At 40.3% G+C, this 27499-nt stretch overlaps 2 protein-coding genes and 1 pseudogene across 2 annotated transcripts; all 3 read right to left on the bottom strand.

The window, feature by feature from the left end:
• Positions 1–6205: 6205 nt before the first annotated feature.
• On the bottom strand, positions 6206–7188 carry LOC136747095 (olfactory receptor 52E8-like). Its single transcript, XM_066700052.1, has one exon. The coding sequence runs from the start codon at positions 7186–7188 to the stop codon at positions 6211–6213; it is 978 nt and encodes a 325-aa protein (XP_066556149.1). The 3' UTR covers positions 6206–6210.
• A 6940-nt stretch (positions 7189–14128) lies between these two features.
• LOC136747094 (olfactory receptor 52E8-like) lies at positions 14129–15031 on the bottom strand (annotated as a pseudogene).
• Positions 15032–23884: 8853 nt separating this feature from the next.
• Positions 23885–24772, bottom strand: LOC136747093 (olfactory receptor 52E8-like). The gene has a single exon (XM_066700051.1). It carries the CDS (start codon positions 24770–24772, stop codon positions 23885–23887), a length of 888 nt encoding a protein of 295 aa, XP_066556148.1.
• Positions 24773–27499: the final 2727 nt, after the last annotated feature.

Below are 27499 nucleotides of genomic sequence, written 5' to 3'. Positions count from 1 at the left end.
GTCGGAAAAGATGCATCTTGAGTAAGCGCCGGAATGAGGTCAAGGACTCTGCTGTTTTGACTTCGGTGGGCAGGTCGTTCCACCATTTAGGGGCCAGGGATGAGAAGGAGCGGGCTCTGGAGGAAGGAGAGTGGAGAGGAGGCAGAGTTAGTCTTCTGGCACTCTAGGAATGCAGTGGTCTGGAGGGGATGTATGGAGAGACAAGTGACTGAAGGTAGCTTGGTGCAGTGTGGTCAAGACAGCAGTACGTGCCGGTATCGGGAGCCAGTGGAGGGAGCGGAGAAGTGGAGTAGTGTGTGCGAATCGTGGCAGAGAGAATACCAGATGAGCCGCAGAGTTCTGAATGAGCTGGAGTGGGCGGGTAGTAGATGCAGGCAGTCCGGCCAGGAGGGAGTTGCAGTAGTCCAGGCGGGAGAGGACCATTGACTGGACGAGTAGCTGAGTCGAGTAAGTCGGTGAGGAAGGGATGGATCCGGCGTATGTTGCTCAGGAAGAATCTACAGGTGCGTGTCAGCGTGGTGATGTGCTGGTTGTAGGAGAGCGCAGGATCGAGGGTGACTCCTAGATTTTTAGCATAAGAAGAAGGAGAGAGTGTGGTGGATTCCAAGGGGATCGAGATGGGGAGGTCATCAGAAGGTAAGGAAGAGTGGGGAAAAAGAGGAGATCCGATTTGGAGAGGTTGAGCTTGAGGTGGTGCGAGTGCATCCAGGTGGAAATAGCAGACAAGCAGGAAGAGATGCATGAGGGGATGAGAGGGTCAGAAGAGGGAAAAGACAGGAAGATCTGGGCAACATCAGCGTAGAAGTGGTAGGAGAAACCATGGGAAGCGATGAGGGGGCCCAGGGAGCGAGTGTACAGAGAGAACAGGAGCGGGCCCAGGACGGAGTCTTGGGGAACGCCTGTGAGGAGAGGTTGGGGATGAGGAGCATCGCCATGTCACTTGGTAGGACCGGTCACTGAGGTAGGAGGAGAACCAGGTGAGAGCAGTCCCAGAGATCCCAAGGTCAGTGAGGCAGGAGAGGAGGATGGAGTGATCAACGGTGTCAAATGCTGCAGAGAGGTCAAGGATGATGAGGACTGAGGAGAGGGAGGCTGCCCGAGCACAGCTGAGGGAGTCAGTGACAGCCAGGAGAGCCGTCTCAGTGGAGTGAGCTGTGCAGAAGCCGGATTGCAGAGGATCAAGGAGTGAGTGTTGGGACAGAAAGTCCGAGAGCTGACGGTGGACCGCCCGCTCGAGAGTCTTGGAGAGGAAAGGAAGTAGGGAGACAGGGCGGTAGTTTTGAGGAGAGGTGGCATCAAGGGTTGGTTTCTTGAGCAGTGGGATGACAGCAGCTTGTTAAAATGCAGAGGGGAAACAGCCAGAGAGGAGTGAGGAGTTGAGGAGGGAGGAGATGAGGGGAGAAGATCAGGAGCGGTTTCTTGGAAGAGACGAGAAGGGAGAGGGTCCAGGTCACACGGTGTGGGTTTGTGACGTAGGAGGAGAGCAGAAACTTCAGCATCTAAGAGAGGTGAGAATGAAGAAAAGGAAGCTTGGTCGGTGGGAGGTTTCGGTGTGATGGGAGATGAGGGTGGAGTATTGAAGAGCCTGCGGATGTCTGCAATCTTGGAGGAGAAGATGGAGGCGAAATCATCAGCAGTGAGAGATGGTGGAGGAGGGGGAGGGGGGGCAAGGAGGGAGGAGAAGGTGGAGAGGGAGAAGGAAATGAAGTGGTGGTCCAAGATGTCCATGGGTGTCACGGAGTGTTGAAGGGGAGCAGCCTCTAGAGAAGATGAGGTCTAGCTGGCGGCCTGCCCTGTGAGTGGGGGGAGACAGGGAGAGTGAGAAGTTAAAGGAGTGAAGGAGAGGAAGAAATCCAGCACAGTGGGAAGGGTTGGAGAGGTGGATGTTGAAGTCTCCTAGGAGGATGGTAGGTGAGGACAGCGAGGGGAGAGAGGAGAGAAGAAAGTCGAGTTCATCCAGGAAGGAGGTGAGTGGACCAGGTGGACTGTAGAGAACTAGAAGGAAGAGGTGAGAGGGAGAGGTGATTTCCACTGTATGGAATTCAAAGCTGTGGGTCGAGATAGAGGAGAGAGAGGTGGGGACAGAGAAGAGGAGAGAAGGGGAGAGCAGGAGCCCTGTTCCTCCTCCCCGCCCAGTAAGACGAGGGGAGTGGGACAGGACAAAGAGAGAGGATAAGGCAGCAGGGGTGGTAGAGTTGTCTGGGGAGATCTATGTTTCGGTGAGAGCGAGGAAATCCCGAGACTGGTGGGAGGATGAAGTCGGCCTTGTTGGAAGCTGAGTGGCAGTTCCACAGGCCTCCAGAGAGTGGAGTAGCAGGGAGGGAGGAGGAGGGGGGGAGAGGCAGAGAGATGAGGTTGGAGGGATTAGGGAAACAACGGCTAGCAGGTGCACACCGAGAGGAAGGAGAGAGCAGGACAGGAATTGGAGAGATTGTCATGGTTGCCTGTTGTTGCTGTTGCTGTGCAGCATCTCCTCGCAGTCTTCTCCTCGCTAGAGTCTCCGCAGCTAGAGTCTCCGCAGCTAGAGTCTCCGCAGCTAGAGTCCCTGCCCTTTGGAGACGGGGGCCTTTGGAAGGGGGGCACTGAAGGCTGCCGTGCTGACTGCTGGCGCAGAGGGATTGGGGGCTGTTAAATGCTTCACCTGTAACTAATTAGGACAGTGCACACCTGTGTTCCATTGAATGACACAAGGCTGGTCAGGATGGCCCTCCCTCCCACGTGGGACTGCAAATAGCACAATTAATGGCCGCTTAATATCTGAATACAAAGACAGTGCCAGATACACGCAGTTACACTGAACCATAGCTTGTAGTAATGTTAAACAAATGCTAAATAATCACAGCCTACACAGTGTAACGCTTCTGATTGCAGACAGGGCGTGTCGAGTGTGCTAAGTTACTTGCTAAATTCACTAACAAACAGTTGCTGCTTTTCCTACAAAACAGGTGCAAGATATACAATTCGTGGCTAAACAACAAACCTGTACACATAGAACATAAGAAGAACATAAGAAAGTTTACAAACGAGAGGAGGCCATTCAACCCATCATGCTCGTTTGGTGTTTATTAATATCTAAGTGATCCAAGGATCCTATCCAGTCTATTTTTAAATGTTCCCAAACTTTCAGCTTCTACCACATCGCTGGGTAGTTTATTCCAGATTGTGACTACTCTCTGTGTAAAGAAGTGTCTCCTGTTTTCCGTTTTGAATGCCTTGAAGCCCAATTTCCAGTTGTGTCCCCGGATGCGTGTGTCCCTGCTGATCTGGAAAAGCTCCTCTGGTTTGATGTGGTCGATGCCTTTCATGATTTTGAAGACTTGGATCAAGTCCCCACGTAGTCTCCTCTGTTCCAGGGTGAAAAGGTTCAGTTCCCTCAGTCTCTCCGAGTAGGACTTTCCCTTCAAACCTGGAATAAGTCTGGTTGCTCTCCTCTGAACTGCCTCTAAAGCAGCAATATCCTTCTTGAAGTGTGGTGCCCAGAACTGCACACAGTATTCCAGATGAGGTCTAACTAGCGCATTGTACAGTCTTAATATTACTTCCCTTGTTTTAAATTCTACACTTTTGACAATATACCCTAACATTCTGTTTGCCTTTTTTATTGCTTCCCCACATTGCATGGATGGAGAAAGTGAGGAGTCCACATAGACTTCTAGGTCTTTCTCATGCGTTACTTCATCTAGTTCTATTCCTCCCATAGTGTAATTATAGTGGACATTTTTGTTACCTGCATGTATTACCTTGCACTTGTCCACAACTGAATGTTATCTAAGTCCCTCTGAATAGCCTGTGCTGCCAAGATTGTATCGGCTGAGCCACCTATTTTAGTGTCATCTGCAAATTTGACAAGTTTGCAAACTATCACAGAGTCCAGATCATTAATATAGATTAGAAAAAGCAAAGGCCCTAGTACTGATCCCTGTGGAACTCCACTAACAACCTCACTCCAGTTAGAAGCAACTCCTCTAATCGACACCCTCTGCTTCCTATACATCAACCAGTTCATAATCCATCTACTTACATTACCCTGAATGCCTACAGCTTCCAAAGTATTTAACATAAGATGTTCTCTGTCCTCAGTAAGAAAAGTGTAAACTACCGCCTGTTCTAATAGTGATAATCAGTGCTGTGTTACCAACAAATACCAATACAAACATCAGAGAGAAGAAAAATACATTTTTTTTTATGAAATCTGAGTATTGTTGCATTTCACCTCTCTAATTAAATACCAATGTTATCTGAACTTAGACACTTTATTTGCACTTGTTTTTATTTGACTTTGAGACAAGGGCCAATAAACAAACACAAGTATTCTGAATAATTCAGAAATATTCTGAATCCGGTTCTATAAAGGATTATTAGGAACACCATACTAATACTGTGTTTGACCCCCTTTCGACTTCAGAACTGCCTTAATTCTACGTGGCATTGATTCAACAAGGTGCTGAAAGCATTCTTTAGAAATGTTGGCCCATATTGATAGGATAGCATCTTGCAGTTGATGGAGATTTGTGGGATGCACATCCAGGGCACGAAGCTCCCGTTCCACCACATCCCAAAGATGCTCTATTGGGTTGAGATCTGGTGACTGTGGGGGCCAGTTTAGTACAGTGAACTCATTGTCATGTTCAAGAAACCAATTTGAAATGATTTGACCTTTGTGACATGGTGCATTATCCTGCTGGAAGTAGCCATCAGAGGATGGGTACATGGTGGTCATAAAGGGATGGACATGGTCAGAAACAACGCTCAGGTAGGCCGTGGCATTTAAACAATGCCCAATTGGCACTAAGGGGCCTAAAGTGTGCCAAGAAAACATCCCCCACACCATTACACCACCACCACCAGCCTGCACAGTGGTAACAAGGCATGATGGATCCATGTTCTCATTCTGTTTACGCCAAATTCTGACTCTACCATCTGAATGTCTCAACAGAAATCGAGACTCATCAGACCAGGCAACATTTTTCCAGTCTTCAACTGTCCAATTTTGGTGAGCTTGTGCAAATTGTAGCCTCTTTTTCCTATTTGTAGTGGAGATGACTGGTACCCGGTGGGGTCTTCTGCTGTTGTAGCCCATCCGCCTCAAGGTTGTACGTGTTGTGGCTTCACAAATGCTTTGCTGCATACCTCGGTTGTAACGAGTGGTTATTTCAGTCAAAGTTGCTCTTCTATCAGCTTGAATCAGTCGGCCCATTCTCCTCTGACCTCTAGCATCAACAAAACATTTTCGCCCACAGGACTGCCGCATACTGGATGTTTTTCCCTTTTCACACCATTCTTTGTAAACCCTAGAAATGGTTGTGCGTGAAAATCCCAGTAACTGAGCAGATTGTGAAATACTCAGACCGGCCCGTCTGGCACCAACAACCATGCCACGCTCAAAATTGCTTAAATCACCTTTCTTTCCCATTCAGACATTCAGTTTGGAGTTCAGGAGATTGTCTTGACCAGGACCACACCCCTAAATGCATTGAAGCAACTGCCATGTGATTGGTTGGTTAGATAATTGCATTAATGAGAAATTGAACAGGTGTTCCTAATAATCCTTTAGGTGAGTGTATATCAGCAGTATTAGAAATGAATGGAGAGCAACATTATTATAATTATTTATTTGTGACTCCTTCAGCCAAAGTGACTCAAAATTCAAAGTTTTGGCATTATAAAACTTACTAAGAGCTGTATAATGATACAGACTATAAAAGTTACACAAGATAGGGTGGTTTATCCAAAATGCAGAAAACTATGTAATGAAATCAGACGTACAGCAGAACAGATGCAGTACAAGATACAGCAACGACAGTACAATTTTATCAATAAAATACACTTGAGCAGTGAGAATTACAATAGTAATTCTAAGAATGAGAGCAGATGATGCTTGTGATATGATTTTCCATAGGTGAAAGTGCAGAGGAGCACTTTACTTGCAAAGCAGAGAGATGGATGAGTGACAGGTGCCACAGGTTAATCAGAGAAACTGGGAGTAGAGGACAGGAGGGTTTATAAATATAGAAACATGGTTTTACAGATTATGTCAATATTAATATTTTTGCATTTTGATTTATAAATGAAAAGTAGTGATGAAAAAAAAAAATTAGTTTGCTTCATAAGAGCTCGATTAATTATATTATGATTATCCACAGTGTTAGTGAAAGCATTAAAACATGGTGGTGTGTCACTTATATATTAATTTCTCCTTATTTTCCAAAATCAATGTATACTCGTTACTTTTGTGGAGATGGGTCCAATTCTTTTGCATTGAAAGAGATTCAGCATCTGTTCTCTTATTGCTTTTGTTCTTATTCCATAAATAATTGGGTGGAAAGTGCCAGGGAAAAGTAAGTACATTATGCTTATTAAGTTATGAATATTTGGAGGGAGGGAACTTTTGAACCTGTATGAAAGTAATGCGGACATGGTAAAGCTGAAAGATACACCTGTGACTATTAAATGAGTGCCACAGGTGTGGATTGCCTTTTCTCGGGATTTTCCTGAGTGTGTTTTAAAAATATCACAGAAAATTTTGATGTATGAAATCACAATGAGCCCAGCATCAATGACTGTTATGGAAAACACTGCAAGCAGCCCAATGATACTGTTCTTGCTGGTGTTTCCACAGCCCAAGCTTACCAGAGCCATGTGCTGACAAAAGCAATCATCAATAATATTCGACGAGCAAAAAGAAAGATGACTGGCTAGAACTACTACAAGTAAAACAAAAAACATATTTCTCAGAGTAACTACAGCAGAGAATTTACAGAAAGTCGACCTATTTATGTAATCATTGTAGTGCAGTGGGATACATATGGCAACATAGCGATCCAGAGCCATCCCTAGGAGAACAGTTGACTGAAAGCTACCAACAAAGTGAATAAAAAACATTTGGAACAGACAGCCCAACAGACTTATTCCACTCAAGTCAAATAAAAAGCTTAATAACATTTTTGGAACAAATATTACTGGCAAAGTCAGGTCTACACAGGCATTGATACATATTAACACATACATGGGAGAGTGTAAACTGCTGCCTGTTTTAATAGTGATTATCAGTGCTGCATTACCAACAAAGGACAATACACCTATCAGAAAGAAAGGAATGAAAAGAAATTGTCTGTATCCTCCGAGTCCATGAAATCCAAGTAGAAGAAACTCTGTGTGAGATGTAATTCCACTTTGATTTTGCTGCATTTTCACCTGTCTCCTTAAATACCACTGTGATCTGAAAACAAGCCATACATTAGGAACTTAATTTACAGTGGTAAGAAAAGCACATTGTGACTGTATTGATTTCAGTATGAGACAAGGGCCAATGAGTAAACAAGAGTATGAAGGAATGATTCCTAAACATTGTTAATTAGCTACCTCAAATATGAATTTAAACAATCACATTAACTTTCACATAATTTGAGAATGGTTGACACCCTCTTTTTAAGCTAATACTACTACCTTTTTAATTTTACAAATTAGACACAAAAAAAACTACACCTGATTTCTGGAGATTATATATATATATATATATATATATATATATATATATATATATATATATATATATTAGTCAGCCTTTGGTCATATAACAGTATAGCAATACAATATGTGTGTTTATACAGAATGGTTAAACACACAAGACCATCAATGTTTATTTAAATGTATTTAAATCCTTCCAGTATTAGCAAATGTAAGGAAACCAAACCGCATTCATTACAAAATTGATAAACTTACTGTTTGAGTAGGAATCCCCTCTTCTCTACCTTCCATGAGCTCATACTTTAACCCAGCTCTTCCACGTGTGGCTCTTAAATCTCTATCTGTATTCCCCTGGTGAGGTTCTGTCTGAGGGCTGATTATTTTGAGTTCCTAATTAGAGGATAGTAACACAAACTCTCAGAGAGTACACCATTTTTATTTGTTTTCTTTTTATTAGTCTGGATAAACTAGCTCATCTGTGTGTGTTTCCTTAGAGACTTGTTAACCATTCAAAAAGGCTTATTATCTGTTGAAGAAGTTGAATAATGTTTTATATTAATATTATGACTTAAAATACTGTATTCATCAGTCAGCTGCATTAATTGTTAAGCAAGCTGTTATATTGCTACCCAGGCTGTTTTACCAGAGCTGACTTCACAGTGTCTGTTTGTGGGTTTCCTGTTTTTACCTCAAGGTATTGATTGTTCACTGCTTTTGCATCCAAAAAGTCCTGTAAGAGAATTTTGATATGTTTGGTTTTTCAATCTAAATAATTAGTTGAACTGAAAACTTATAGGTCAATTGGTTTCTCTTTTAAGATTATTTTTAGAGGGAAGATGCGGTCAAGTCACAGATGTGCAATAATCATTTATTTGTGACAAAAATAGCAAACTAATATCATTCAATTATATTACTGTAAATAAGTAATATTAAGCTTCTGCTGGATTACAGAAATAAACAAATAATACCCGATTTCTCCTCACAGGGCAGCTTAGGTCAGTCTGGTCAGACAGGCAGCGGTGTGTCTGTCTCTCTCTCTCTCTCCCTCCTGTTCTTTTCTTGTTGTTACCCCTTCTTCTTGAACTCCTTGATGAGAACTAAACTCCTCTTTGTTTTCCTTTTATTAGGTTACCTTTCAACCAATCACATTTTGCCATCACCATGAGTTGGGTGCTTGATGCTAATGTAATTCAGAAGTGGGGGTCCTTTAGAAATTAGATTAGCGGTTAGGGACTCATAACTGGTAGGTTGTGGATTCAAATCCCAGTTGAAGCAGTGCTGTTGTACCCTTGAGCAAAGTACTTCACTTAGATTGTTCCAGTAAAATACCCAGCTGTATAAATGGGTACAAATGTAAATTGTCCTGGATAAGAGCATCTGCTAAATGACAAATAATGTAATGTAATGGTCTCTGGACACATAGATAAGCCAGGCTACCAGGGAACTAGATAAAAGGCAGGACGTCTGTTTCCTCTACCAAACCAGATAGGACAGAATTTCCCATAGAAAAATACATTCTAACAAATAATATCTTACAGTCCAATCTCACAAAAACATCTGTTTGATGATGAGGAACCAATGGTAATATGCCTAGGCAAGACAAACTTGTAAACGTTTGAGACTCAACTGAGGTTGGGGGCTGGCATGTCAATAAATATTTTATTCTCTGGATTTAGAAGCCTACTTCTTATAAAAAAGGTTATTCATATATGATAAAATACATTTGATTTATTTATTTAGTAAAATGTACAAGAAAAACAATATAATGTGATTTCTTTGAAGACAGCTTCAGAAATGTTGTGGTGAACTTGAACAGAGAAATCACCTGCATTTTTTTTTTCTGGTGCTTCATTAAGTATACAAGCTGCTTTGTATATATCAGCAGTATTAGAAATTAATGCAGGACAGCAGTATTATTATTATTTATTTGACTGATACCTTTAGCCATGGAGAACTGTAAAACTTTACAGAATTCAAATGCTACATAAGATTAAGATGGTTTATCAAAAATGCAGAACACAATCATTAATCCAGACATACAGTAAACAATATAAAGTATAATATACAGAAAAACTACATTAATAAAAAAAAAATTGCTTTAACAGCGAGAACTACACTATTAAAACTAAGAAAGATAACAGATGATGCCTGTGATATGATCTTTCATAGTTATCAGTTATTCATACACAAACCGGCTTGGGAGATTCTAACACAGAGGCGGTCTTAGTGTAATGTCTCAAAAGTTACATTCCACAGTCAGGCATAGTTATGCATAAATGCTTGTGATGCGATGGACTTCTGTCCACTCCTGAAGAGACACAAATGGCAGTTTTAAATGTTCCAATATGGAAATATACTGCAATCTATTATACAAATATGTGGACATATCATAATGTAAAATATATTCTGTTCAAAATACAATTAATTTCGTAAATTATTTAAAACATACATTTAAGAATATATTTACATTAATATATTTCACCAAATGTATTTGTAAATTTTTCAAAATATATTTCACCAAATATATTATTTCCAATTTCAATAATACATACAGTATTTAACATTGCATTGTAGTGAAATGCCAGAGTCTCAAACTCAGTTGTTGGAGGTATGTATTGTCTACTAGCTATTGTATCACATAACTCAAAAGATTTCATATGTAACTACCCTGGTTAGGCTGGGCTCACAGGCTTGGGCTCCAGACAGGGTTTGCCAATATCTGCAACTCTGCAGACCTGTATTGGTCTTAACTCAGTTCAATCAACTGGCATATTCACTACTGCTCTCTAGTCTAGGATCAATCAATTTGAAATAATGCAATACATTTAAAACTAAATTAGCGAAGGCTAATCCAAAAGACGAGATACTGTAGCTCAAATTGCTGAAAAAGTTAATGCTGGTTCTGATAGAAACGTGTCAGAACACACAGTGCATCGCAGTTTGTTGCGTATGGGGCTGCGTAGCTGCAGACCAGTCAGGGTGTCCATGCTGACCCCTGTCCACTGCCGAAAGTGCCTACAATGGGCACGTGAGCATCAGAACTGGACCACGGAGCAATGGAAGAAGGTGGCCTGGTTTGATGAATCATGAGTTCAAGGTGTTGACTTGTCCTCCAAATTCCCCAGATCTCAATCCAATCGAGCATCTGTGGGATGTGCTGGACAAACTAGTCCGATCCGTGGAGGCCCCACCTCACAACTTCCAGGACTTAAAGGATCTGCTGCTAATGTCTTGGTACCAGATACCACAGCACACCTTCAGAGGTCTAGTGGAGTCCATGCCACGACGGGTCAGGGCTGGTTTGGCGGCAAAAGGGGGACCTACACAATATTAGGAAGGTGGTCATAATGTTATGGCAGATGGGTGAATACCAGTATATATTTTTAATCTAATCGCATTTTTACATTATTAAAATATTACATATTCCTAATATATGACCCCTGTCTATCTACTCATGTATACATCTAGCTATCTATCTATAATGAGTTTGAGCCATACAGACTCCAAATTGACATGATATACTCTGCTGTCAATCAAGTTTGAAACACTTGATACTCGGAGCTGATTGGAGGAGAGAGAGGGGAGCGGTGTGTGTGGCGCGAAGAGGGAGGCGGAGAGAAGGTTAATGAGTCACAAACAACGGAATGTTTCCCTTTTTGCTTTATGTCAGTTATGTAAAATGTTTTCCTGGATATTAAGAACTAAAGGATGTGATTTCAGACAGACAAGAATTAAAAGACTTCTTGCTGATATGTGTTTTTTGGGATTGAGATGCCGGCACCAGTGTTTGTTTCGTTGAGTTTAAACCAATGGCGATCGGGACCAGAGCTTCCACTGAAACCAGAGCAAGATGCCAATGAAGACTTCGAACAGGTGTGAGAAATGAAATCCATTGTTTTCTATTTGTGTGTAACTATTTTTTTTTTCTTTCTGGACGGTTTTTGTGTTTTTGCGCTTACAGTTATTCCTGTACAGGTGATCAAATATCGCGCAATAATATATCTTCTGATGAAGATACCATGTCTATCAAACATTAGCTTTTTTTTTCCCCCCTAATGATTTTTCTGTGAACCAAATCAAGATGAAAAGAAAAGTTGTGATTTGTATAATGCAAGTGTCAATACTTGATTTGTGTAAACATCACATATATTATTTTGATCGGTCATCGTTAACCCTATGAACTTAGTCTCTGTTAAGAATTAAATTCTGTCCTTACTAATTTATTTTCACAGAAACAACCAAAGAAATGTCCAGGCACTAAACAAGGGGGCATTAGGAAGACTCAACTGAAAAATCAATGAGCTTCATTACCAGCTGAAGGAGAAGGAGGACACCAGACCTTCAACTGGAAACAGTGTTATTTCATTGTTAATTGCCTTAGGATGGAGGGCGATCATTCGTTTTTTATACAATCGTATAAATGAAAAAATGTTGTTATTATAAAGTATAATATTGTAAACTAAAAAGTTATGTATATTGCATTTGCATTGTTTTATATATATATATATATATATATATATATATTCAATATTTTATGTTTTAAAAATATATAACATCATACAAGAACTGCAATTTATATATTTTAAAGTATGTTACAAGATACTGTAATATATTTTCCAGAAAAATTACAGTATATTGTAATATATATTAATCTATATTTTGATAATATATTTCTTATTTACTGATATATATTGTTTAATTCTTTAATTATAGTTTCACATCCCTGTTTGTATTATGACTTTATTGTATTGCTTTGTTGTATTGTACATTTTTGTTTTGTTTGTTTGCTTGTTTTGTTTTTAAAGCTTTGGCAACACCAGAGCACTCCGGTCACACCAATAAAGCTAATCTGAACTTGAATTTGAATTTGATATATTTTACAAAACATATCTCAATATACAAACCCAGCAATCATTTATATATTTTAAAATATATGGTAGTCTTATAGATATTATATATTGTATATTATATATTATATGTTTCAGTAAGATAGGACAATATATTGTAACATATATATTAAAATACATTTTGATGTTTTATAATATATTTATAATATATTCATATATTTTGAAAAATATATCTCAAAATACAAAAATGGCAATAATGTACATATTTTAAAGTATATTGCAATATATTACAAGATATTGTAATATATTTTCCAGGAAGATTGTAACAGATATTTTAATATATATATATATATTCCAATAATATATTTTGATAAATATATTCTGCATATATTTAATTTCCTTAAGGGTTCTGGGGGTCTGCTCCACCTCTGTTGCTGGGGTATAGACAGTTTGGACAGATTTGACTCACATTGGCAATACAAGAGGCATGACACATATAGATAATTATAGCATATACAATTTGTCAGTTACTCCTTAGCTGCAGACCTCGTAGCACACATACACATTTAGGAAAAACAACTCCATATAAGGCATTTCTCATTGATACTTCTTCTTTTCATAGAATTTTTTTTAAATACTTTTAATTCCCCCTTTTACCCAGCCTTCTTCAGAACCTTCTGTCGGCCACACTCGAGTGCAGAGAGAGACAGAGCCGAAGAAGAAAAGACATGTATGTGACACTTAATTCTTTGCAGAAATGACTACAGTTTTAAAGGAAAAATTACGTAGGGTACTGTGACTGTTTATCCAATCAAAAGCTTCAAGAGGTTTAATGATTTTCTTCAATGATAGACAATGCTGTAACATTTTCAGTTTTGAGACAAAAACAGGAAATCCACAAACGGACACTAAGCCAAAAGAATCGTGTTTGTCAGTTACAATCATTTCTTCCTCCTGAGGGGCAGGTGGGATGGTGCTGGTGGTGCTTCATCTCCCATCCATCCCAGTCTGCCACCTACGAGGTGTGTATGTACAGTATGTACAGCAAGGTATTCAATGAATCAGGGGGTTGGAATGTCCGTTTTTTTAGTTTTTTGGACAGGCAAACGATGCTGTAACCACACCGTACAGAATATTGAGCTCTCTCATGAAAGTTGCAGTGGCCACCTGCAATTTCCTGGAGCTGTACAGTGTACCTCAAACTATGTTTTCTCCTGCCCTAGGTCATAAAGGTCAACCCCAGTTACTACCTACATAATATATACATTGTGTTGCTTCTTACAGAATACAAAAAGTCACTCTTTAGTTGTAATTTCATGTTTAGTTATTCCTGTTACGTATAGTATACAAAAGTCAGCAATATCAGTTTACATATACTTCTGTTGCGTCTTAACTTATAAACATTGCACATTCTATATATCTCTCCCTTAGTCAATCTTAAGAGAAGGGCAATGGACTTATTCTTATGTCTTACTTCATGGCTCTTATTCTATTAATTTGAATAATTAGGTTTTTCATAGAATTATTTTTAAATTATTTTAATTCCCCCTTTTACCCAGCCTTCTTCAGATATGAAAAGTAGTGATCAATACAAAAATGAAGCATGAATCTCAAAATCTCTTAATCACTTTTTAGTGTATGATTTTCAGAAACATTTCAGCTTAGTTTCCTTCATATGAGCTCGGATCAGCCTGTAATAAGTATCCAGAGATAATGACATTATTGAAAAGTGTTGGTCTGTCCCTCAAATATATTTTTATGTTCCATAATCAATGTACACTCAATACTTTCATGGAGATGGGTCCAATTCTTGGTCATTGAAATAGTTTCAACATCTGCTCTCTTATTGCTTTTGTTCTTATTCCATAAATAATTGGGTTGAAAGTGCCAGGGAAAAGTAAGTACATTATGCTTATTAAGTTATGAATATTGGGAGGGAGGGAACTTTTGAACCTGTATGAAAGTAATGCGGACATGGTAAAGCTGAAAGACACACCTGTGACTATTAAATGAGTGCCACAGGTGTGAATTGCTTTTCCGTGGGATTTTCCTGAGTGTGTTTTAAAAACATCACAGAAAATTTTGATGTATGAAATCACAATGAGCACAGCATCGGTGACTGTGATAGAAAACACTGAAAGCAGCCCAATGATACTGTTCTTGCTGGTGTTTCCACAGGCCAAGCTTACCAGAGCCATGTGCTGACAAAAGCAATCATCAATAATATTTGACTAGCAAAAAGAAATTAGACTGGTTAGAACAAAAAACATATTTCTCAAAATAACAGCTAATTTACAGAAAGTCGATGTATTTACGTAATCATTGTAGTGCAGTGGGATACATATGGCAACATAGCGATCCAGAGCCATCCCTAGAAGAACAGTTGACTGAAAGCTACCAATGAAGTGGATAAGAAACATTTGGGACAGACAGCCCAACAGAGTTATTCCACTCAAGTCGAATAAAAAGCTTAATAACATTTTTTTAACAAAAAAAGTCAGATCTACGAAGGTATTGATACATATTATGACATACATGGGAGAGTGCAAACTGCTGCCTATATTAATAGTGATTATCAGTGCTGCATTACCAACAAAGGACAATACACCTATCAGAAAGAAAGGAATGAAAAGAAATGGTCTGTATCCTCCGAGCCCCTGAAATCCGAGTAGAATACATTCTATGTGAGATGTAATTCCACTTTGATTTTGCTGCATTTTCACCTCTTTACTTAAATACCTGTCACGGTCTCCCCTGTTTCCAACTTATTTCACCACCAGAAGTCTCCCTCTCCCGAATTCTAGTCTAGTGCTTCTCCTTTCCTTTGGCCAGTCAAACCAGTCTTTCCACATTCTTTCCTACCAGGTGCACCTGTTCTGTCCTCCTCTCTTATCATTGGTCAATCTTTCATTCACCTCATTCAAACCCTCTCTCATTCACAGTACTTAAACCCCTCTGTTTCATAGATTCATTGCGAACTCTTGCTTTCTTTCTAGAATCAATTCTGAGCCTTGTTTCGTGTTTGCTTCTCCGTGTTTTTTGACCTCTTGCTATCGTCTCTCGTTTACCCCTTCTGGATCTCCTCACTAGCCTGTTCGCCTGATCGATCAACCTTGGACTGTCTCTGTTTTCTCTCTCTCATTTTGCCCTTATTGGATTATCTGCTTCAACTTCTAGCCTGCACTTGGATCCCTTCCTTTGGTCCTTGTGGACGTGACAATACCAATGTTATCTGAAAACAAACTAAAAGATTAGGGACTTCATTTACACTGGGAAGAAAAGCACATGTCTGCCCTAATTTGAATTCTTAAAACAATCTCCACTGTATTGATTTCACTATGAGTAAATGGCCAATTACTGAACAAATGTATGAAGCAATAATTAGAATCTGCTTCTTCAAATGTGAATAACAAAATTCACAGTAAGTTCCACATAATATGATAATGGCTGACACTCTTATTAAGCCAATACTAGGTAATACTAAATTAAAACCATTTTACATATTAGCCACACAAGCTACACTTAACCTGATTTCGGAAGATGCCTATATCCTTCATATATATATTTTAGTCAGCCTTTAATCATATAACAGAACATACTCCACTCAGTGTGTTTATTGATTATTTAAAATGCTAAAACACATAGAGAGACCATTCATGTTTATTTAAATACATTTTCAGGATATATAACCAATAAGAATTAAAGCTGTGCATTAACAAATTTAAAAAAGAATCTACCAGTATAAGTAAATGTAATGAAACCAAAAAGCATGCATTAAAAAGGACCTTAACTCACTGTTTCAATAGGAATCACCTTTTCTCTCTCTTCCATACTTAACCTAGCTCTTCTGAAGTGACTCTTAAATCTCTGTCTGTATTCCCCTGGTGAGGTTCTGTCAGGTGGCTGATTATTTTGAGTTCTTAATGAGAGGATAGTAATTTGCTGTGTTATGTGTGAATAGAAATAATTAAGTTGGAATACTGGAAATACAAGTCCCACACTTGCAACACAAACTCTCACAGCTTTTTCTGAAGTACTAAATTTGGTCTTTTGTTTTTCCTTTATTAGTCTGGATAAACTCCAGCTCCTCTGTTTGTGTTTGTGTGACTTTAGAGATAGACTTGTCATCAACTCAAAGGGGCTCTTATATTAATTAATACATGTAAATGTAAGCTTAAGAAGTTTAAAACATTAGGTTATTAGGTTTCATTACAATGGGATGTTGGTAAACACATTTTGTATAACAAAGCTGCCTATTGGCCACTGTACTCAAGCATCCCTACTCTGCTTGTATAAAGACCCTCACTGAGCTCGAGCTCTGATCTAAAGAAGATTTCTCCCCCAAAGTTACCAGAATTCCTGAGCTCATCGGCCCATGAACTGTCTTGGGAGGATGGCTCATCTAGAATGGGCCAAATGGCTCAGAACCCCTGCTGTGAAAATGTCTGGGGAATATGGCCTGCAGGTAATAAACCCCTTTGAAGCGGATGAGAGCCGAAATCCCGAAACAGAGCTACGAACCCAGGCAAACCGGTATTTCCAAAAGATGGCATGGATTGACATCAGGCATAAATCGAGCCTCCTCCAATAGGGAACTGGGGGTTGGCACCCGAATCCAATCTCGCAAACTCAAGAACCAATCACCTATGATCTATCAGGCATAAAAAGTAGCACACAGCTCTCTCTCTCTCTCTCTCTCTCTCTCACCTGAACTGGTAACTCGCTGCCCCAACTCAACTTAGCTCTGTTGCCAGAACTAGAACCGGAAACCAACCAAGTCTTTGCCGGCAACAGAAGAGTTTAACTGGGAGAAGGAGATTGAGCTGTACGAATAATTCTTTAAAGAAATTTACTAAGTAAAGAACTTTAGAACCTGCGCCTGCCCATCTGTACCCACCTGATCAGTGGAGTGTATGCAGCAGGACAATTGATGACGACAAGTCGACTGTAATACAGAAGTGTTCAGTCATTTAAATAGCTATTGAGTCGAAACTTGACCCTTGGAAACTAACAGGGCCCTGCTTTCCTCAAAGACTTTGTCTTCAAGTAACTACAGTGGAAAACCCTGCTTGCCAAGAAGACATCCTGTGCACACCCTTGGAGCCTTCGAACCAGTGCCGTCTGTTTTTATCTGATCCCGAAGGCAGAGAGGCCTCTCTGCCAACGACGTTCAGATACTTTTAACAGTTTGGAGTTTATTATTCATGACATTTGAGAAATCAATTAGAAATGTTATTCTATGAGTCATAAACATGTGTAATATAATTTAGTATTTTCTTAAATATAAATGAGTACTGCATTAAACTGTTTTGTTTGACAATTTTAGAAATAAAATCTGTCAAAGCCGAGAAATATCTTCTCATTCTTGTTCAACTGTTTAGTCTGAAATTGACACACGTTAATAGACACTAGATTATTGGTGGCCCTGCCTACCCTTAATCATTGAACAGTAATTAATTAGGGAGAATTGTGGTAACAAGAAATTATAGAATCTTTCTCGGCACCCAAATGTAAATGAGACTGATATATATAACAAGAAGTTATTTGACTTAAATACTAACCTGCATTAGTTATTGAATGTCCGACTAACAATACTAATGAGAGATTCACCTTCATCTTACTAACCAGTATTGTAGTCAATGTGTTTGTAATTTTGTTTAACGATTTGTGTGTTATCATATGCGATTCCATGTTCTTTGATTTGGTCACGGAAGTGATTTGTCTTTGATTTGTTGATCTTGATTGAATTTTAATTAGTTTTTCCCTTTTTGTATAACTAGTGTAGTGCTACATGTTATCTTTGTTTTTAATAAATTTTAGAATTTATATATTTGGAATTGGTGTCTGCGTCCAATTATTACAGAAATTGAGTTCTACAAGATTCTAGAATACTTAAAGGTGATACTTAAATTCACTTCTTTAACTGAAATGTATAAGTGTACCTTACGCTACACTTGCATTTGCAACCTGATGTTATCTTTCGATTCTTTTGAGTCAAGGATGCAACTATATAATAGAAGTTGTTTTTTCTAGTTAAATAACTCTTGTAAGATGTTTGCCAGTAGAGCTGCATTAATTGGAATATAGTGTCTCTCAAAAGTATTCACCCCCCTTGGACTTTTCTGCATATCATTGTGCTACAACATGAAATCAGAAAGGATTTAATAATGAGTTTTTGCCACTGATCAACACAGAAAATGTGAAAAATAATGTGAAAAATATAATCTGCAAATTGCTCTAAATTAATTACAAATTAATTACAAAACAGAAAATAATTTAATGCATAAGTAATCACCCCCTTCAGTCAATATTTGTTAGAGGCAGCTTTGGCAGCAATTACAGCCATGAGTCTATGCCCAGCTTTGCACATCTGGACACAGCAATGTTTGCCCATTCTTCTTTGCAAAATTACTCAAGCTCCATCAGGTTGGATGGGGACCTTTGGTGAACAGCAATTTTCAGCCCTTTCCACATATTCTCAATTTGATTGAGGTACAGGCTTTGACTGGGCCTCTACAGGACATTGACCTTTTTGTTTTTAAGCCACTCCAGTGTGGCTTTGGCTGTATGTTTGGGGTCATTGTCCTGTTGGAAGATGAATCTTCTCCCAAGTCCCAGGTCTCTTGCAGATTCCCCAGTGAAGAATGTGATCTCACTGTGAGATCACTGTGAGCTCACACTGCGCTAAATCTGTAACCACTCAAAGGTCTCACAGTGAGCTCACAAGGTGACTTCACAGTGTGAGCTAACTGTGTCCTAAATATGCTCACACTGTGAGCTCCCTGTGGGTTCATTGTGACATGGATATTCAGTAATAAGGTTCATGACACACACACACACACACACACACTCTCTAATATGTTCAGACATAGTGCTCTGTAAAATGACAGGCTTTTTCTTGCTATTGATCTTTTGATGAAAGTTTTTGCGATGCTGAAGCACGGTTCCATTTGATGAAGCACTTCAAATTGTACTGTAGTCTTCAATTTTCTTTTCCACATTTTACTTCTACCTCCACCTTTTCATGAACATGCTTCACACATTCTGGAATAGAATAAGTCACACTTTAAATACAATACAATTTGTGGAATCTCAATGGAAAATCATGCGTGTTTACCTGATATATAATGTTATACAAATACTACTCTTGCAAAAAGGAGTACAAAATAATAATACAATTCTGACTAATGTTTGGTAACAGTTTAATGTCTTTAAATAAAGTTCACCTGACCACTAGGTACAATCCAGTTGATTTTAAAGCCCAAATTCTTTCCTAAAATGACACACTGTAATCAATTAGCTATAAATATTGCAAGGGGGGTGGGGGAATTATAATTGTAATGTGATTACACTTACTGAAAATGCATCTCTGGAATACTGGTGGAAGATGTTTCATCCCATCCATTCCTGTCTGGCTGTAACTAGTCATTAATTTCTGTCATTTTGTGTTTTAACACACTCCTCACTTTCAACCTTACCAATTTCCCATTAGCCGTAAGTTTGAATACAATGGTTTGATCTATAACAAAAATGAGACTACTATAGATCAATTTGTGATTGGAGCTTCTGAAAACAAAAAGAAAGAAAATGATAGTGAAATGATGCCAATCATACATTTTACATATATCACAGGAAAATGTGCTTATGATTTAAAAATTGGCCCCTGTTCACGTAATTCAAAATAGGTTCAAGTCTCAAGTCGTGAGAGCTCGCTGTGTGTTTGTTTACAACACTAACTTGTGCTTTCGGTCGGCTGGCTGCTGTTCACCCACCGATTCACCACTTTTATCCGTCTCCGTGTGTATTGTTTAGTTAGTTATTAACTAACACCATTCTGGGCCGTCTGCATACCGGAGGTACGGCTGTTCTTCGGTTTCAGTTGTTGGCCATTGAGGCATTGCCAGGTGGAGACACGCTTACAACGGCCAGTCATGCTAGGCGCTCCACCTTGTTGCAAGGGCATCCCAGTTGCTGTGTGCCTCTGGTGCCTGTACTTATTGGTGCTACCATCGGTGCTACTTATCGCTTGCAGCCATCAAACCTTGCCCCCCACGGAGTGGAGAGGTCATCTGCCCTGTCTGTTTGCCGACCACAGGCGCAGTTAAAATTTGGTCCCCGACCCCGCTACGGCACAACTCGGGTCCCAGTCACATACAGAAAGCCACCGCCATGGCCACCACTGAGCGACAGTAGGGGCTCAGTGGATCAGAGTTCCACCTCTCCCTGAGCCCCCCTGTCTCCTTCTCCAGGCCAGCAACCTCAGAGGCAGCCACGCTTGATGTGCCTGCTGCTCCAGCTGTGCCTGCAGTTCTTGCTGTGCGCACTCCCGTGCAGGCAGCAGAGATAAAAATGGAGACCATTGGAGTGGCACCTTTCTCACTCCAGGCGCCAGCCTCCACCTTCACAAAGCTGAAGCCCAAACGGCCTGCCTCCACAGCATGGTGCTCATTTACACGACTACTTGTTAGGCCGCCCATGTGTATAGTCAGTGCTGTTTCAGCCGAGGCCACCCAGGCTGCCCCTATGTGGCCCGCTGGATATGTTGTCATGGGTGTGCGTGTGTGTTACTCTGCTAAGCCATTGTATACAGTCACTGAGCCCTGTATTAAGTGGAGGGCATGGAGCTGGTCTACCCTTGCCCCACTTTGTGTATGCTTCTTTGCCACAACACTGTAGAGCTTGCTGTTGCCCACTCCTTGCTGCGCTGGTCAGGCCGGAGGGGGCTGCTCTTCTGGTAAGCTGGTCTCCTATTGCCCCACTTCTTCATTTAGACCTGCTGTCACAGTAGAGCTTGCCATCACTCCACTCCTAGCTGTGCTACTTGAGCAGGAGGTGACTGCTCCTATTTAAGTGTTAGTCACAAAAGCTGTTTCTTGTTGTCCCACTTTGTATACTATCGCACAGTAGAGCTGCTATCACCCCACCCCTAGCTGCTAGTTGGCAGAAGTTGAGCGCTCCTGTGTTCAGCGGAGGGTACACGAGCAGATCTCCTGTCAACCCCTCTCCGTATATGGTCTTAGTATTGTTGAAGGTGAGGGTAGAGGTGCTATGGGCCTTCCCTCTCTGCATTACTGTTCCCAGTAGAGTGTGACTGATGTCCTTACTCCTGGGCAAACAGAATGTGGTCCCAAGGGTTCCTGCGGTCATTTTTACCTGGGGTCTCACGTGTGATTGCGCCGTCTCCTCTATAGACCAACCCAACCCAGGCCTCCTCCAGCTTTGGGCCTGGCTGCTGAGTGGGAGTGTTTGATTGCCTGGGGTCTGTCAAACGCGGTAGTAGCCACTATTCAGTCGGCAAGAGCTCCCTCTATGAGGTTGCAGTATTCCTACTGCTGGCAGACGTTTCGCACCTGGTGCCAAGATGGGGGTTATGACCCAGTTAATTGCCCTGTCCACGCTCAAAGTGTATCTGGCAGCCATCTCTGCTTGTTATGACCGGATTGATGGCGTGCCACTGGGTCTCATTTCTTGGCTGTTTCTGAAGGGAGCTTGATGGCTACGGCCTCCTCTTGCCCCTCCACTGCCTGCATGGCACCTTGATGTAGTGCTGGGCGCACTTTCCCAAGACCCATTTGAGCCACTGAACACAGCTGAGCTGAAGCTAGTGTCACTTAATACTGCGTTTTTGCTGGCAGTCATCTCTGCAAAACGTGTGTCCGTTTTGCAGCTGATGATTCCAGGGTCATGCTACGGCCTAACCCTGCGTTTTTCCCGAAAGTGCTGTCTCCTTTTCATGTAAACAGGCCTATTGAGTTGATGGCTTTTCATCCTCCTCTTCGGAGCAGGAGAGTCAGCTTCACCTGCTTTGCTTTGCAGGACCTCAGGTGCTATTTGGAAAGCACTAAAGACATTCGTCGCTCAGACCAACTGTTTGTGTCTTATGGAGCACGGACACAGGGCCAGGCACTTTCAAAGCAACGCCTCTCGCGTTGGATTGTGGACACTATTATAATGGCCTAGAAGTCCACTGGGATCCCAATGCCTGGACACCTGGTGGCCCACTCGACTCTGGGCGTTGCCACATCGTGGGCCCTTTTTCAAAGAGCCCCCTTGGCAGACATTTGTCAGCTGCAGCTTGGGCCTCACCGCTTACATCTGTCTGGTTCTACAGGTTGGATGTTCTATTGGAAACCTGATGTTGGCTTCAGTCGAGCCCCAGTAGCCTGTAGGCTCTGGCTCCTGGTCTCTATTCCCAGTCTGCCCAACCCTATCTACCGTCTCTAAGTGTTGCCCTGTGGCATGTCAACACATTGCCTAGTACTAGAATGCCCTTTCTGAAGGCTTACTAGTGGCAGGAATGCACAAGTATTTCTTGGTAAATTTGGAAACTCTGGGGAAGTTTGCCTCTTGCACTTTCCACCACTGCAGGGGATCTGCCTCACTGACAGCATCAACAGACTGCAGGAATTTTTCCTCCAAGAGCCGCTCACATCAATGCACAGGAGCTACAAGCAGTGTCACTGGCACTGCGCCACTTTCAGCACATCCTATCGGACAAACATGTCTTAGTTTGAACAGAAAACACGACAGTGGTAGCTTACATCAACCACTTCTTTATATAAGCAGAGGAGGCCTGTTTGAGTGACAAGTACAGTGGCCAATAGGCAGATGTGTTATACAAAATGTGTTAACTAAGGTCCCATGGTAACAAAATACCCTCCTCCACAACTTTAACAGATATATATTCCATAACAGATCTTGATTGACAGATTGTACATGAAGTAGAATGAGATGAGATATTGTTGAAGAAAGCTTTGGAAACAGTTCTGGTGAACTGAACAGAGAAATCAGCTACATTCTTTTTCTGGTTCTTCACTGAGGTTACAACGTGCATTGACACTCCATCCCACTGCATGCAGACCCAGACCCAGAAATTGATGCCACAGCATATTCATAATTATATATTTGACTGATGCATTTAGCCAAGGAGACTCAGGTTACAACACAGTTGCATTTTAAAACATACCAGGAGCTGAAAACCATTACAGACTTCAAAGTTTACATAAGATAGAGTGGTTTATCAAACATGCAGAACACAACATAACGGAACCAGATGTGCAGGAATCAAGATATAGTACAAGATACAGCAACAACAGCAAAATGAGAACAGATCCAATCAGATGAATAATGAAGTGAACATGATGCCTGTGACATGGACTTCGATAGTGTTCAGTGTAGAGGAGCACTTCGTCTCCTCAGAGAGGCCAGCAGAGAGATGGATGAGTCCTGATAAGAATGATTGGATATGGGAGCTGGGAGAGTAAGGGGAAGGTACAGCTCAGCAACCAGTAGAAACTGTGAGAAGAGGTCTAAAGGGGATATTTTTGTTTTGTTGCATCAGAGGTTTGGAAAATAAATCAATTCAAAATTAGTTTATTTTGTATTAGATATAAAAAGTAATGATGAATAAAATAAAATACACTTTTAAGTGTATGATTTTCATAAACATTCCAGCTTGGATTCCTTCATATGAGCTCGGATCAGTCTGGGATAATTTTCCAGAGTTAATGACAGTATTGAAAAGTGTTAGTCTGTCCCTTTATATATTGTTTTTTTCATATGTTCCATAATCAATGTATACTCGATACTTTCATAGAGATGGGTTCAATTCTTCGGCATTGAAATAGTTTCAGTATCTGCTCCGTTATCGCTTTTGTTCTTATTCCATAAATAATAGGGTGCAGAGTGCTGGGGAAAAGTAAGTACATTATGCTTATTAAGTTATGAATATTGGGAGGGAGGGAATTTTTGAACCTGTATGCAAGAAATGAGGACATGGTGAAGATCAAAGTCACACCTGCGACTATTAAATGAGTTCCACATGTGTGGATTGCTTTGACATGTGATTTTCCTGAGTGCGTTTTAAAAACATCAGAGGCAATTTTGATGTATGTAATCACAAAGATCACAGCATCAATGACTGTTATACAAAACACTGCAAGCAGCCCAATAATACTGTTGATACTTGTGTTTCCACAGGCCAAGCTTACCAGAGCCATGTGCTGACAAAAGCAATCATCAATAACGTTTGATGCGCAAAAAGAAAGACGACTAGCTAGAACTACTACAAGTAAAACAAGAAACATATTTCTGAAAAAAACCACAGTAGAGAATTTTAAAAAACTTGAAATATTGATGTAATCATTGTAGCGCAGTGGGATACATATGGCAACATAGCGATCTAAAGCCATTCCTAACAGTAGAGTTGACTGAAAGGTACCAACAAAATGAATAAAAAACATTTGCACGAGACAACCCAATAGAGTTATTCCATTCCAGTCAAATAAAAAGCTTAATAACATTTTCGGGACAAATATAATTACCAATGTAAGGTCTACACAGGCATTGATACATATTAACACATACATGGGAGAGTGTAAACTGCTTCCTGCTGTAATAGTGATAATCAGCACTGTGTTACCAAGAAAAGACAGTACAAACATCAGAAAGAAAGGCATGAAAAGAAATTGTCTGTATCCTCCGAGTCCATGAAATCCAAGTAGAAGAAATTCTGTGTGAGATGTAATTCCACTTTGATTTTGCTGCATTTCCACCTCTCTGCTTAAACACAGCTGTTTTCTGAAAACAAACCATGAATCAGGCACTTAAATTTACACTGAAAAAAGGAATACTTCTGTCCTAAGTGTAATTCAATTTCTTAAAAAAATATAATTGTATAGGTTTTTTTTTTTGACAAGGGTAAATAAGTGAACAGCAGTATGAGAAAATAAGGTGTAAATAGTGTATTTTCTACAACCCCCCCCTAAAATTATATTTAAAAATTAATTTGTCTATTAATGCTAATATAAAACCTAACAGCATTTTTACAAGGTTTGAGTACATAAACAATATTTAATGTATTTCTGATATATTTATGCTACAGTCATATATCAAAACATTGTAGCAATCATTTTAGTTATTAACAATTTTAAATCTTAGAGCACACTAGGAGGCTCTATTAATTATATAGATGTTGTGCCACATTTAGGTACCTTCTTTTTCTGCTTTTTTTCTGCAAACTCTGACAGCATAAAATGATTTAAAGAAACAAACAATACAACTTATAAATAACATAGCTCACTGTTTCGATGGAATCCCCTCTTCTCTCTCTTCAACGAGCTCATACATTTAACCTAGCTCTTCGAAATGTGACTCTTAAATCTCTGTCTGTATTCCCCTGGAGAGGTTCTGTCTAAGGGCTCATTATTTCTTGTTCTTAATGAGAGGATAGGAATCTGTTGTGATGTTTTGTTTGAATACTTAATTCATGAATAGCACTGAAACGCAGGTCCAACACTGGTAGCAAAAACTTTCTCCGAAGTTCAAAAATTGTTTCCATTATATTGCTTGCCTTATAAGTTTTTGATACAATCCTGCTAACCTGTATGTGTGTTTTTTGAGATGGACTTTGTCAACAAGTCAAAAAGGCTTAAATGTCAATTTTATAAAACGAAAAAATAAGTAAGACTGAGAAGTATGAAAACAGATATTCAACACTCTTGCAATAAATAGTGCAGTATAAAAACAAAAAGGGTTCAGTGGCTTACTTCATATGTGGCCCTCAAAAAGGGTCCATATAGAAAAAAAATCTGAAGTTCTATGGTATGAACCCTAGAGGTTCCACAGCATAGAGCAATAGGTTTCGGATACAATCCAGAGTATTCTGAGAAAGGAAGCACAGCCCAAAGGGGAGGGGTTTTAACTAGTTGCCGTTGGAACCTCATCGAAACATCTTTCTCTCAAAGCTGCCTATAGGCCCCTGTGCAGTAGTCCCCTTTCTATTTACAGCTTGTATATAAGGTGATGCACACACTGGAACTTGGACTCCCTCGCGACCTTGCAACCCTTGGGCAGTACTTCCTTTCTCAGATAACCGGGGTTGCATCCGCAACCTATCGTTGTCTTTCAAGTCGGAAGCACTGCCCAAGGGAGGAGGCAGAGAGCTGGTAAGGGAGCCTGCCCCAAAGTGTACCTGTTAGGGTGACCTTGCTGAACCAGCTCTAGATAGAGGCCACATATAGGCTGCCCAGAAGCGAAGACCACAGTTACACTGTACAGTAAACCAGTAATTCAAACATGGTGTACAAAGTGGGGCAACAGAAGTCTGTCCCAGTGGCCTCCTGCTCCACCAGCGCAGATAAGGGCCACAGATCTACTTGTTTAACACGATACAATGGAGGGCAACAGAGCAAGTCTTGTGCCCTCGGCAGAACACAGTAGCAGTGGCCTCCTGCTCCTCAAGGAATGCTTTTAAGGATACTCTTCTCCATAGAAGCTGCCAGTCTACCCTCTCTGTACACTGACCCCAAGACCTGTGCCAGATCTTCCTTCAGCACCTCCCAAAAGATCTTATAGAATTCAGCAGGGATCCCATCAGGACCTGGTGTCCTTCCAGAGTTAAGACTCTTCATCACCTGGGAGAGTTCAATGATGGTAAACTCTGGATCCTCCTCCTCCTCCCCATCCCCCTCCTTGCAGGACCCCAACAGGGACAGAAAGTGATGGATCAGGCAAGCCCTGTAAAGTCGGGTAAACATGTCCTGTGTTGCGGAGGCGGGCCATGAACCTGCTTCATGCCCTCTGTGTCCTGGCGAAGGCCTTGCTTGCCCGCCTAGACAAAACTAAATAGCTTAACGTTGCCAACATGATCAGTTATCCAGGTTACAGCTTAAGAAAAATGAGATTTTTGAGACCAAATAGCTTTGTTCAAAAAGCAAAGTTCAAAATGTATCAGATAAACACAGGGCACAGGAGCACACAGAACCACACAAGAATATCAACAATTGATGATCATCTCAAATCAAATCAGGACACAAAGCAAAAGTCCTGTAGTGCTGGTTCCTCCCAGCCTGAACCAATTTTAAAATACCAGAGGGCCTGACAACAAACTGGTTTTTGTTCCAACCAAGATCTCAATTACTTAATTGAAGCCTTAATTAAAGTAATCATTTCCTAAATCAGAACATTTTAATTTTAAACAGTGGGGGGTTTAAGTTAAGTATAATATAGTATAAACATATTATCTTATTAAGGAACCAACTTTGTATCAGTTACACAGTTTAAAAATGTAAGCAAATTATTTCTTCAGTTCAGGTTAAATTAAATTAAATAAATAATTAAAATAATAAATTAAATTAATTATCTAAAATAATGTATGTTCATGCATTTATAGTTCATGTAATTGT

This window comes from Amia ocellicauda, chromosome 3, assembly GCF_036373705.1.
Source record: "Amia ocellicauda isolate fAmiCal2 chromosome 3, fAmiCal2.hap1, whole genome shotgun sequence".
In the NCBI taxonomy this organism is placed as follows: domain Eukaryota; kingdom Metazoa; phylum Chordata; class Actinopteri; order Amiiformes; family Amiidae; genus Amia; species Amia ocellicauda.
The sequence above is the reverse complement of the archived record's forward strand: the minus strand, read 5'-3'. Positions and strand labels throughout refer to the sequence as shown.